At 47.0% G+C, this 12,519-nt stretch overlaps 1 protein-coding gene across 3 annotated transcripts in view; it reads right to left on the bottom strand.

Annotated features, from left to right (window-relative positions):
* CFAP46 (cilia and flagella associated protein 46) overlaps positions 1–12,519 on the bottom strand; it is a 2,698,259-nt gene that overhangs the window by 1,640,467 nt on the left and 1,045,273 nt on the right. For all 3 annotated transcript variants that reach the window (XM_069611407.1, XM_069611408.1, XM_069611409.1), the window contains exon 25: positions 4,896–5,061. In XM_069611407.1, coding sequence (XP_069467508.1) covers positions 4,896–5,061 — 166 coding nt within the window. The remainder of the gene's footprint in view (positions 1–4,895; positions 5,062–12,519) is intronic.

Raw genomic sequence — 12,519 nt, 5'->3', positions numbered from 1 at the left:
GGGATTGGGGGAGGGTGGCCAGACGGAATGACTCAGCCCAAACTCCATGTAATTTCAGTGCCAAAATGGCCACATGTTCCTTGTAGAATTAAGTGAGCCCATCCGGTCCAGGGGCCTTGCCCTTCGGGAGGTCTGAGATGGCCTTGACTACCTCATCAAGAGAGATCAAGGCATCCAGTTGCTCTCTTGTGGTTCGGGAGATGTAGGTCATGGGGATATGGTCAAGTAGATCATTTATGTACTGGGCGGTGTGCTCCTGCTGGGGCGCATATAAGGCAGCATAGAATTCCGTGAAGGTGTCAAGGATATGCTGGTCGGACCAGTGTTGGGTGCCTCTTGCGTCTTATAGTTTTTCCGTACTCGCGTTTCACGCACGCAGAAAAATTGCCGCGCATTGCAATTTAGCTCAATTTCAACACATGTCAGAATAGGTGTTTCTTGTTTTCAACTGCTGAAACTCGTTTTCAATCTGATAGTCATTCATGAATCATTGCTAGTGTTGACCTGAACCAATCCAAAGTAACTCTCACTAGTGCTGAATCCCATTAAGTGAATTAAAGTCATTTTTAGCATTTTTCCCATTCATTGCAAACCACATTTAAAAGTGATTGACCTGTTTTAAAATCATACCTGTTCTCTAAGCTTGCTGGGGGAACTGGGATTGAACTGCATTATTGATTGTATTCCTGAAACCTGTGTGCTCTCATTTCCATCTCTTCATATTGCATAGTGGGGGGGAGTGAGTAGTAACAGGGGGAAAAAGTGATTATATTGTTTTTTCATTGAAATCCTATCAAGTTTATTTCTGTGTTGCATTCTTTCCCATCATTGCATTTCCTTGAATCATACAAAGTATTCTCTGCTACCTTATCCTTTCTATTCCTACTCCTAACTGATTAAAGAGATTGTTGATATTGTAATATTACCCAGTTCTGCTCACTGTACATATTCATAAGTGTGCTATTCAGATATTATTATATTCATAAATGTGTGATATATATTGTTCAATTCTTCAAATAAACCTTTTAATTTGCAAAACAAACCTATTTCTTGGCTCAGTGAGGTCAGGGGGAAATCAAAGAGAGGGGCGTTATATAAAGGTTCATCATCCAGATTTAAAGAACTTTTGACCCAAAAATATATAAATAAGGGCTTCCATTGGGCATCCCATACTAGGCATTGGCTTAGTTGGAGTGCTGGATTGAAGTCACTTACAAAGTGTTGGGGCGTGCGGGTGAACAGGGTAGGCAGAGGCACCACTTTGATGCATGTAATGGTGATAGTAAGTCTCTTGCCTCAGGTGAGGATGGCCTAAGGATAGTATCTTGAGGGCTCAGCTAGCGCACAATGATACGAAACAAGGGGAAGGGAGAGCCATGGGATGGTAAACTAAGCCTCACCTGGGAGGCCCCGCTTCAAGTGGCAAGTGTCATCAGCCTCAGTCATTGTCCATTAGGTCGTCCGCTGGATCCCCAAGCGGGATCTGGGCATCTATGAATTTCACTGCTTCATCTGGGACCGTAAAGAAGTAGAGTTTGCTGGGGTGGGTACATTTCAGGCGGGCCGGAAAGAGCATTGCGTATTCGATTTTCTTTTCTTTGAGCATTTTCTTCACTCCACTGAATTGTCGGCGCTCCATCTGGACCCCTGTGGAGAAGTCCAGGAAGATTCTGATTTGCGAGTCTAGCCTTAGCTCCCCTTTTTTCGTGTGCCAGTCATAGTATGTGATCCCTATCTCTGTAGCTTAAGATCTTCGCAGTTATTGGTCTAGGGGAGTCGCCCGGTTTGGGGCGGGGAGCTAGTGCGCGGTGTGCACGCTCAACTGCAAAGAACTGGGAGAGTTGAGGGTTATCAAGTAGGTCCTTGTGGAGATTTTCGACTGCAAGTTCCATCTGCCCCTTGAATGCAGATTCAGGAACGCCCACGATTTCGATGTTGTTCCTGTGTGATCTAGACTCTAAGTCATCGCACTTGGCCTTGACATGCTTCATGTTGCGCACTAGTTCCATGACTGTTTTGTAGGGCGTGGACCCCATCCTCTTTGGCCCTAATTCCGGTTTCCGCCTCAGTTATCCTAGCCCCATGCTGGTCTAGCTTGGTTCTTAGCAAAGCAAAATTCACATTTATGTCATCCAGCTTATCATGGAAGGATGCAAAGTTCTTAGCCATGGACTCCATCATCACCGTTAAGTCAGGTTGAGGGGGATCGGGTGGTAGGTCCATGTCTTCCTGGCTCGTGGAAGAGACCCCTTGCTCAGGCCTGGCGTCACCTTGGTGAACTTGTCCATGGCTCAGACCTTGTTGGCCCCACGAGATCTTTTGGACATCGTGGAAGTGGATGGTTATGTAGGCTGCAACGGTCAATTGTCGCGTGTGCACCTAGGGGTACAAGCCTCCTCATCACTTGTGCCGTGGACCAGGTGACGAGATGGCGTGGTATCAGTTGTATGGATGATTGCAGCGCTCATGAGGCAATGTCGTACCAGAGAGACTGAATGAATGAGGATCTCCTGTGTTCAGCCACCAGGAGGACCCTGCTGCTTCCCTTGAGATTTGCCGCTGGGATCGGGACAGCCAAGGCAGACAGAGTACGGTATTGCAGCAGGACCAAGAGCGGGCTATGATGTCTGTGCAAATCACAGCGCTCCAGATGATGAAGCCAGATATGGGGTCACGTGGTAATTGAACGCTTGCTGGGCCACAGTCTTGCAGTTGAGGAGCAGTGATTAGGTATACTGGCGCACCATGGGTATTTAGGCAGTCCGCCAAAGGAGCAGGTGTGTGGGCAATAAGATGTAGGCGTAATCCGGGTATCTGCTGTGTGCCAGTGTATTGTGCCCCTGTTGTGATGTAGGGCAGAGGCAGAATGAGGCGCAGCGCAGTGCCAAGCCAAGTCTTTTGATGGCAGGGGCTCCAGTTGTGTGGGCCAGGACAGGCCCTGTGTGATTAGCACTCAAGCCTCGTCAAGTAGCACGCGTTTATGGCAGTGGTATGGGCCATTTGGGCAGCGCCAGCAGCCGTAGTGCCGCTGGCAGCCGGGGCCCAAAGTTAAACCCCAGAGGCTAGCTGTGTTGGTCAAGGATGGAGGAGGAGCGGGGGTGCCGTGTCTCACCCACGGCCGCGGAACAGGAGTGGATGGCAGCTGCCTTGTGCGCTCCAGGGACCGGGGCACGCCCACCTCACGCTGTATCTGTGTCTAGGGAGGTGCAGGCACGGCCGGCCAGCCGTGACCCGCACGGTGCCCAGCAGCAGCGCCACCCCCTCCCGCTGTATTAGCGCACTTACTTGAGGTAAGATGTTCGGCTGCGGCTGTCGGGGCTCCAGGCTGATGAGTTCAGGTCAGCTGCAGGGGTCAGGCCACCAAATGCCCCCTGCGGTACATCACAGCAGGGTCCTCCCGCTCAGGCTCACTGCTCCCGGATGATGTGTGGAGCCCAGCTCTAGGGATCACTGGATGGCTTCGTGCCGGCACTCTCTGCAGGCGAGAGCTGCTGCAGCGGTCTCACCGCGGGCGCTTGCTTCAAGACCAGCTACGAGGCTCAGTGCCAGGTCCGGGGCCACGCAGCGCAGGGCAGTTCAGCAGGCAGGGTTCCCGCCGGCGCCGTGGCCCACAGGTGAAGGTGGCTGAATCTCGGTCACCGGACTACAGTTAATTCCGAAAATCGGGATGACTATGCCCTGCTGTTCTAGGAACACATACAAGGAATAGCGGGGCTCAGCAAGCAGGGAAACTCGCCGTTGTTGCCGGAATGCAGTCGGTGGCACACAGAGCGTCCTAGCTAGGCAGCCATTTTGCAGGCTGCTCAACAGCGCCCCCTGCAACTTTCGTTTCTGCCATCTTTCTTCTTCTCTGCCGTACAAATGCCCCAGCATTTGTGCTGGTATGCATTTTCAGGTGTTTACAATCAAACACTGCCTACCATGATGGCATGGTGGGCAGCATTTATAATAACAGTTAAATGTGGTCTATCATGCGTGAATGGCCTTGCAGCATTTAATTGTAATTGTAAACACTGCCTACCATGAAAACATGGTGTGCAGCGTTTACTCATTTCGCACAGAGGAGTGCATATGTGCAGGGCAAAAGCCAGCGTACACGCCCGGTACATCTTCCCTCATCTCTGCTAATGACCAGAATTTGGCATTAGGTAATGGCTACCCACCGGCAAATAGAAACTATTAAAGCTCCAAACGTTGCAACAGTATATCAAATTAATTCCGATTTACGGGCTAGGATTACCGTGTAAGGAACATTTCTCGACAGAGCTCGCAGGCGTCTGTTTGTGAAATACAAACACAATCTGCTAGAAACACTTGCCCGTATGGCCCCAAGATTACACATTTCTACAGAAGCTCACTTCTGTCAATTGTGTAGTAATTCTTCCGAAGACGAAATACTGCAGCATTTACTTATTACATGTCCAAATTTGATGGCAAAAAGAATTATTATATTTGGGAAATGGGTATTCTCGGGAATATTATCAAGTGCTAAAAATTCTGGGCTCGCTGAGTTAATGGAAAACAGCTTGGTTTAAACATTGCAGTTACTTCATCTTGGATGGAGAGTAAAAGTTCCCTAGAAAAATAACTTAAAAACATAGTAGGACGACATGCAACATTTGATGCACAAAAAAAAGTAATTAACCCTTTTTTGGGTAGTTGATCATGATGAGGATATAAAGTATATGTAAATTAATGTTGTAGGTGCTATTGTCATGAATGGCCCTAATGAATTGCTGTTATTGTATATGACTTGAGATTTTTTTTACATGGAGGCGAAAGTAAATTTTTATATCGTGCATTAAATAAATAAAATAATTCATTTTCAAAATCAAACAATTGTTACGGAGAAACTGGATAAAGGTTGAATGTAAATGTGATAACAAAAATAGTACCTGCTTATTTTTTGATTCAGCATTCTTAAAAGCTTTAAGAATACACATTGTAGACTCTTGCAGATCCTTTCTTTCAGCCGGGGAATTTAGAAAAGACAGGCAAGCATTCCAGAAGTGCTTAGCTGCTTTCATTACAAGCTCCATGTTTCCAGCTTCCCCTGCATAGCTGGGCAAAAACCACGATGCATTTTATTCTTTCAGTACGTTCGGAGTGTGCAATGTTTTAAAATGGCAAAAGAAATTCAAATACAAAAAAAACGTGGCAAACATATGTGCTTATAATATTGATCAACAGTGCCGGTGGGGCATAAATATACGTCTATATATATATATATATATTTTATTGATTTAGCTTAAATGCATCAACCTTTCACTATGTGTATATATTATGGTGGCTCAGAAGCAACAACATCGTTAAGTTTACATGGCATTTTGCACAATGTGAAAACATGTTACTTAAACTTGTTCTGCTCAATGGAACTTCTCCAAACTCAGCAAAAATAAAGTTCGGCCAGATCCGAATTTGAACAGTTCTATTTGGAAAATGACCCACTTACAACGTGTCTTCTGCATGAGGCTTTTCATTGACCCCCAAAAAACCAAAGCTTTCAGGGAAATGTGGCAAAAGAGTTTGCTTCGATAATCAAGATTTTTTGCTAACACTGAGCCCTTTTTCAGAAATGGGAGATGCAACAATATTTTCGAAAATTGGTTTGGATGGCAATGCAACACAGTCATATTGTTCATAAAAACGATTACTATTTTGTCCTGCATCTGCAAATGAAAAGCCTCCAAAGCAAGCACAGTCCTCAGCTTTAGCAATCTGATATGCAACTTCACTGCTCTCTAGGACCACCTTTTCCTTACTTCCAGATGACTGGGGTGGAGAACCCAACCCCTCACAGAGGCATTCGTAACGACTTGCTCCTGGTAGGCCAATTGGCTCCCACGCCAAAAGGATCTGCTCCCAGTTCCCCAGCTCAGCTCTTATTGCAGAGTGGTGCTCACTAAAAAGGAAAGCAATGGGGGAGATACCCGAAACAGTGGTTCATGGGCCAAAGGCCAGTATACAAAATACATAGGGGTCGAACCACTGTAATTGTCAAAGCACCTAGTTATACTGTGCAACCAATTTCATCCTGTCCGGCTAAAATTCGGAGAATGTGAGAAAAAAAAGGTCCATGAAAAGTCAAACCACTGTATTCACTTCATGACTAGTCTAACACATGAAATATACACAGCTCACTGTCAGTCATTTTGGGAATATCAGGGCTGCGTTTGAGACCCCTGGCTTGAAGCTGCCCAACGTGTTCCTGATCGACTAAAAACAATCTGTCCATGGGAAAGCTTCCATCTGGATTGCGTCCTAAAGTGCTGTGATAAATTTAAACTGCATAGATTTCTTCAGGTTCAATGAAAATCCAGCCTGCGAATCAGCAACGTAATCTGCTGATATGACCCCAGAACCCCCACCTGATTTGATGACTTCACCAACCAGTCATTAAGGTAGGGTACAACTTCACACCTGCCAGACACAAGTGGGCGGTGATCACTTGGGTGAAGAACCATGGCGTAGATGTTAAGCCGGAGGGCAGCACTTTCCATGGTCAATGGCAGCTGGTAACCACTAATCGAAGGTGCCTTGTGTGAGCTGGCAATATTGACACGTGAAAATACACTTTCTGGTGGTCTGTAGACACCAAACAATCACCCTCGAAACTTGTCTCTAGGACTTGGGACAATGTTACTTTCTTAAACTTCTCCTTTTGCATACATTATTTTCAGGGCGCTGGAATCAAAAATCCGCCCCAAATTCCCTGGATCCCGCCTCAGAATTAGAAAATATCCTGATAGGCATTTTTCTTCCTGATAGGCACCACCTTCTATGACCCCTTTGAGGGCTGTTGAATCTACCTCCAAGAGCAGCTCCTCTAGATACGCCTCCCGTTTTCGCTGGGACTGTAAGCAATCTGGAGGGAACATCAAAAAGCAAGACTAATCTATTTCCAAAATATACATTACACACTGCTCTTTTACTCCTGACAAAGCTGCTTACTGATGTAGAATGCAGAAAGGACACAATAAATTCACTTTCCCTGGGGACCTGCCCCCAGAGAAGTCAACTACTGGGCTTTCTGACCCATCAGAAGGGCCCCCATTCCACATGGTTGCTGGCACTGGCAAGTCCTGCTGCGTCTTTAACAAACAGTTTGACTGTAGCCGAAAAAACTCAGGGACTTGGGTCTCTGCTTCAATTTTTAACACTTTTCAAAGGTATGAGCCTCCATGTCGCCAAAGAGCTCAACTCTTGTAAAAACATGTACATGATATTTTCAAGGGCATTTGGAAAATAACCGAAGCAAACCATGCCATCTCATGTCAGCTGACGTCACCATTCGCCTTTCCACCAGATTAACAGTGTCAAGGCACGCTCCTATAATGTTGTTGGATTAATCAAGTCCATCAGTCCCCACCTCCTTCATTGCCTCACTACTCTCCGGGGACAGGCAAGGGACTTCTCTACTACCTGCACAAGGGAAACTCGTATATCCCCAGTCACAAGGGAATAACTGACCACACGGTCCAGTGACCTATTTGCAAAGATCTGACTGGCCATTAAATTGATGGATTTAAACTTCCTGTTCTGAAGCAGGGAGGGAAACATGTGAGGGTGCCCCCTCGAGTTAGGTAAGTGCAGCACTAACAGACCTGCAACAGAGTGATGAAAAAGATAAGTGGACCCCCTGTGATGAGATCCACTGGCATTGTTCAGGTGTAGAAGGTGGGGTGGCCACTGGCCTGGGAGCTACAACCCCTGGGGCACGATGCTGGGCCAACATCAGGTATATGAGGGATTTCTTCAAACACCCCCTGCACTGCAAGTCCAGGCAGAGGAGTGTAATCTGCCTCATTGTAATAGAATGTATATATCCACTGTAACTTTAAGACCTACTTGCAGTTTAAGGAGAATTCAAACGCATAAAAAAGACTTAATTTATTGTTGTCTCTTTGGGTGAAATGAAGAGTGGAGGAAAACTCAGCTCCACCTTTAATATGAGATGTTCAGCATCTTTAAAATGCTTCAGTGATAACAAAAGACCACTTTACAAATAGTTTTCTGCATCATTTTTGCAATTTAAAGTCAGATTTCTCTAGGTGACAGGGTCAGGGTCTTCTCCCTGTCATGGGGTAACTGGGACTGCTCCCGGCCTTTGGTAGGAGGCCTACTAGGGCCAGAGACAATCCAGCCCCAGAAGTGGGGTGAGGGAGCTGAGAGCGTCCACTCCCTAAACCGCCTCTATGTGCCCTGGGTGTTGATCTTGGTACCACTGTCAATCACCCAAAGCTGTACACCCTTGATTGTGGCCAGAATTTGTTTTATTTCAGGACCACAAGCACCACCATCCAATGTGATGACAGAAACAACCCGTGAAGGGTGGAATGAAGCCACTGACCCAGATATCAAGGCTGAATCTGCAGCGCCTGCAACTCTAGATAAACCAGAAGCAGCACAACTTACTGCAGCTCCCAGGCAGCAGAACGCCAAATGATCTGTGAACTGAGCAAGCAGAGACTGAGCAGAATGTTGCGTACAGAAAGTGGGTGGGATTAGCAGGGTTGTTAAGGTCACACCATGTAAAGGCTCAACCTCAGGGAAAGTAAAGCTATACATTGGCCCGTAGAGTAAGGTGAGACACAAAGCCAATGGAGCAGTCAGGGAAGAACAGGAATAGGAAACACAGAGGCCAGTGAAAGAGAGGCAGAATGAAAAGTGTTTTGGTGAGGTCAGGAGGTGTGTAGGAGGACCGAGCAACCAGGAAGGGAATGAAAGGCGCAGTGGAGTACTGAGGCGATTGTAGAGGAGTTTCACAAGGGATCTATTGTGTGAAAGAGAGAAAGAGGTACAAAGAGGAAAGACTGAAGCTGTGTTTGTGTGAGCATATGTGCAAGTGCATGGCAGTTGAGTGGAGTTTAAGAGGTAGCAGTTGGGAGAGCGTACAGGGTGAAGAGATAAAAGGGAGCAGGTGAGAGTAATAGAGTGTGTTAGTGAGTAGTAGGCAGAAGGGAGAGAGAAGAGTTTCACGGTGGGCGGTAGGAGAGAGTGGTTGGTGGAGGAGGAAAGTGGTAGTGAGGGGTGGGAGTGGACAGCGAAAAGACAATGGGCCTCATTATAAGTTTGCCGGTCCGGGAACTATGGTACCAGTAAGCATGCTGGTACCATAGTCCCCGGACCGGCAAACTACGAGTTGTGCTCCCGGGTGCCTTTCTGCCCGACAGGTCGGACCTGGCGGGCAGAAAGGCATGTGCGAGCACAGCATGTCAGATACACTGGCACCGCTATAAATGGTGCTGGTGAATCCGACCTCCCCATTCCCATTCAGCCCTATGGGGCCGAATGGGAATGAGGAACATCTGTTTTCTGGCACCCGCAAATGGGCAATTACCGGGTTTGGCAGTGCCATAATGACCAGGAAATTGCCATGTCATGGGCACCGGAAAAAAAATGACACCGGTGGCAGCCCTGCCTGTATTACAATTACAGTGTGTCTAAGAAGTAATGCTTTGAAAAAGTGTGGAGTGAGGACCAATTTTGGGCATGGCACTTGTACACCTCTTTATAGAGCTGAAGTGGTTGCCACTTCTCTGGTGGACTCTTAGATTTTCAGGGGCATCTTTTCCAGAAATGGAGTAGCATTTCGAAATGCATAGGATGACCCAATGTGATAGAGTTTGTTTGATCATGGCATGACCTAAATTGTGGCCAGTGTAACAAATAAATAGTTGGTCATCTTGTCTGACATTTGCCATTCTGGAAACGTGGAAGCTAAGAGCCCTTTTCGGGTCAAGTCTGTGGAGCCATTCTTCTTCCTTAGAAGGATGTGGAGGTGGATACAAACCTAGTAGTGTCATCTTCTGTGTCAGAGTAAAATTCAGACAACACCTTGGGAAGGAAAAAGGGGCAAACCCTCAGAACTACCTTCTCCTTGGAAAATATAGTATAGGGTGGTTTGCATGACAAGGCGTGTAGCTCACTCATTCTGCAAGCAGAAGTGATGGCTACTAAAAGCTTGGTTTCAAGGTTAATAACCCGAGAGGACAAGAATGAAGAGTTTCAAATGGAGCTCCCATTAAAAAGGTTAGTACCAGGTTCAAATCCCAAGGCGTAACCTGAAAAGGGACCAGAAAAGGGACCAACGGGAGTGCATTTGTAAATCCTTTTTAAGAATTGTATGAAAATAGGCATTTTAAAGTAAGAGCCTTGTGCTGGCGTGCATTTGAAAATGGATGACGTCGCTAAGTATCCCTTAATGGTAGCCACCTGCTGCCCTCTGTGTGCTAGATGGTATAGTGCTTTTGTTGCTCGTCTTCTAGCTGAAAGGAACACCTACATCACGGCTTCCGGAAGGTCCCTATCTTCATATCCTAGCATCTCAGAAACCAGGCATGAAGGTTTTATGATTCCTGGATGAAGAAGACACCCTCCTCTTGTGAGAGTAGATCCCTTCTCTGGGGAAGATGGAATTGAGGGCAGAAGGACATGTCTCGAAGGTCTGGGACTATGTCCTTCAGGCCCAATCCAGGGCAATCAGGATCATGGATTTCCCAAACTTCCTCATCCTCCTGATGACAGGGACTGGTGGGAATGCATACCGGAGTGGATATTGCCAGTCCACTACAAAGGTGTCCCTCCGAGCTCCCTGGAGCAGAACAGGTCACACTTCCTGTTCACACTGGACACAAACAGATCTACTTGAGAGATTACCCAAAGGGTGAAGATCTTTATAAGGACTTCCTAAGCCAACTTGTACTCATGAGAAATCATGCTCTGTCTGCTCACAGCTTCCGCCATCATATTTTCTAGGTGAACAGCCGACAGAGAGATCCCATTCTGTAGAGCCCAAAAGCAGAGCTGCATTGCCTCTCTGCACAGTGGTAGTGACCTAACACCACCTCTTTTGTTGAGGTAATGCATGGCCACTGTGTTGTCTGTCATTACCAGGACGTTCTTGCCCTGGATGGATGGCAAAAAGGCCATCAGTGTCAGTCTGATCATCCTCAGCTCTAACAGGTTTATGTGTAGTCTTGATTCTGAAGGGGACAAATGTCCGCTCCTCGTCAGATTGCAAATGTGAGCTCCCCATCTCGTGAGGGAAGCATCTGTGACTACAGTTATCTCTGGCCAGGTTGCAAAAAAGGTTTGCCTATCACCACATTCTCCTTTCAGGTCCACAACAGGAGATCTTGTGCAACCTTGCTCAGGACCCGAAGAAGGCCTGTCATCGTGCCTGAGAACTGTGACCATTGGGATTTGAGGCCCAAGTTGAGGGACCTCATCCTTAGATGGGCTTCTGGCACAATGAAAATGCAGAATAGCGTGAGGCCCGGCAACCTAACAAAAATCAAATGCTGGTAGATATTGGACATTCTAAAATCTTGTTACCATCTGCAAGTTATGTTGAGCCCTCAACTAGGGAGGCAACACCCTCCCAGAGGAAGAGTTCAGGACATTGATGGATAAGCTCACTTTGTTGCAGGTGCTGTTCTGATGTTCCAGAGCCTGTTTGGGAGATCGAGCTCTGATCAGTTAATCGTCTAGGTAGGGGAAGATGTGAATCCTTCCCCTCATTAGATTAGCTGCCACCACCAGCATCAACTTGGTGAAGACCCTCTGGGTGGAGGTGAGCCCAAAAGGCAGTACTCGAAAACTGATAGTGAGAACTGCCAATGGCAAACCTCAGGTTATTTCTGTGCTTGGGATGCATAGGGATGCATAGGGACATGAAAGTAAGGATCTGCAAGATTGAGTAACACCATCCAGTCCTGGAGCTAAAAGGCCTGGGGAATCTGCAAAAGTGTGACCATCTTGAATTTGTCTTTCCTATGGAACTTGTTCAAGCGCCTCATGCCCAATCTGGGTCGCAGCCCTCTGTCTTTCTTGGGAAACAGAAAAAAGGTGGAGTAACAACTCCGGTATTGTTCCGCTACAGGTACCTTCTCCACTGCACCTTTCTCCAACAGTGAAAGAATTTCCTGTAGAAGGAGCTGATCTGATTCCTAAAGAGATTGCTCACTTGTGGGACTATCTAAGTGTCTTTGCAGAAATAGGAGACAGTACAGTACCCTTGGGCCACTGTCTGTAGTGCCCATGCATCTGAAGTAATAGGAGGCCATTCTTGCAGATGCTGGGTTAACCTGCCTCCCACCGGGATTCTGTGAGCAAAGTGCTCAGAGAGGTTTTGAGGCTGTGGCAGAGGGCAATGAGGAGGTTGTTGCCTGAGCAGTTTTTCCTCCACAGCCTATGGGGGCACGTGTGAACCTCCTTTGAGGCGGGTGTTGTTGCAGCAGATGGATGGGTGCCCCAAGGATTCTGCTGCAGCCTTTGAAAATTGTAGCTTTTCTAGACTTTTGTCTGCCTTTAACCCGAATAGGTTGGATCCATCAAAGGGCATATCCAGGAGCCTTGACTGGACATCGTGTGCAAACCAGGACTAATGCAGCCAAGCGAATCTCCTGATTACCGCACTAGAGCCCATAATCTGCCGACACAGTCTGACGTATGTAGACGTGACTGAAGGGATTGACAAGAGGCCTCTTTACCATCATTAATAACGTTATTGAACCA

The sequence above is a fragment of the Ambystoma mexicanum genome, chromosome 8, assembly GCF_040938575.1.
Source record: "Ambystoma mexicanum isolate Mex_15411 chromosome 8, UKY_AmexF1_1, whole genome shotgun sequence".
Classification (NCBI taxonomy): Eukaryota; Metazoa; Chordata; class Amphibia; order Caudata; family Ambystomatidae; genus Ambystoma; species Ambystoma mexicanum.
Note: the sequence above shows the minus strand (reverse complement) of the source record. Positions and strands in the feature narration are given on the sequence as shown.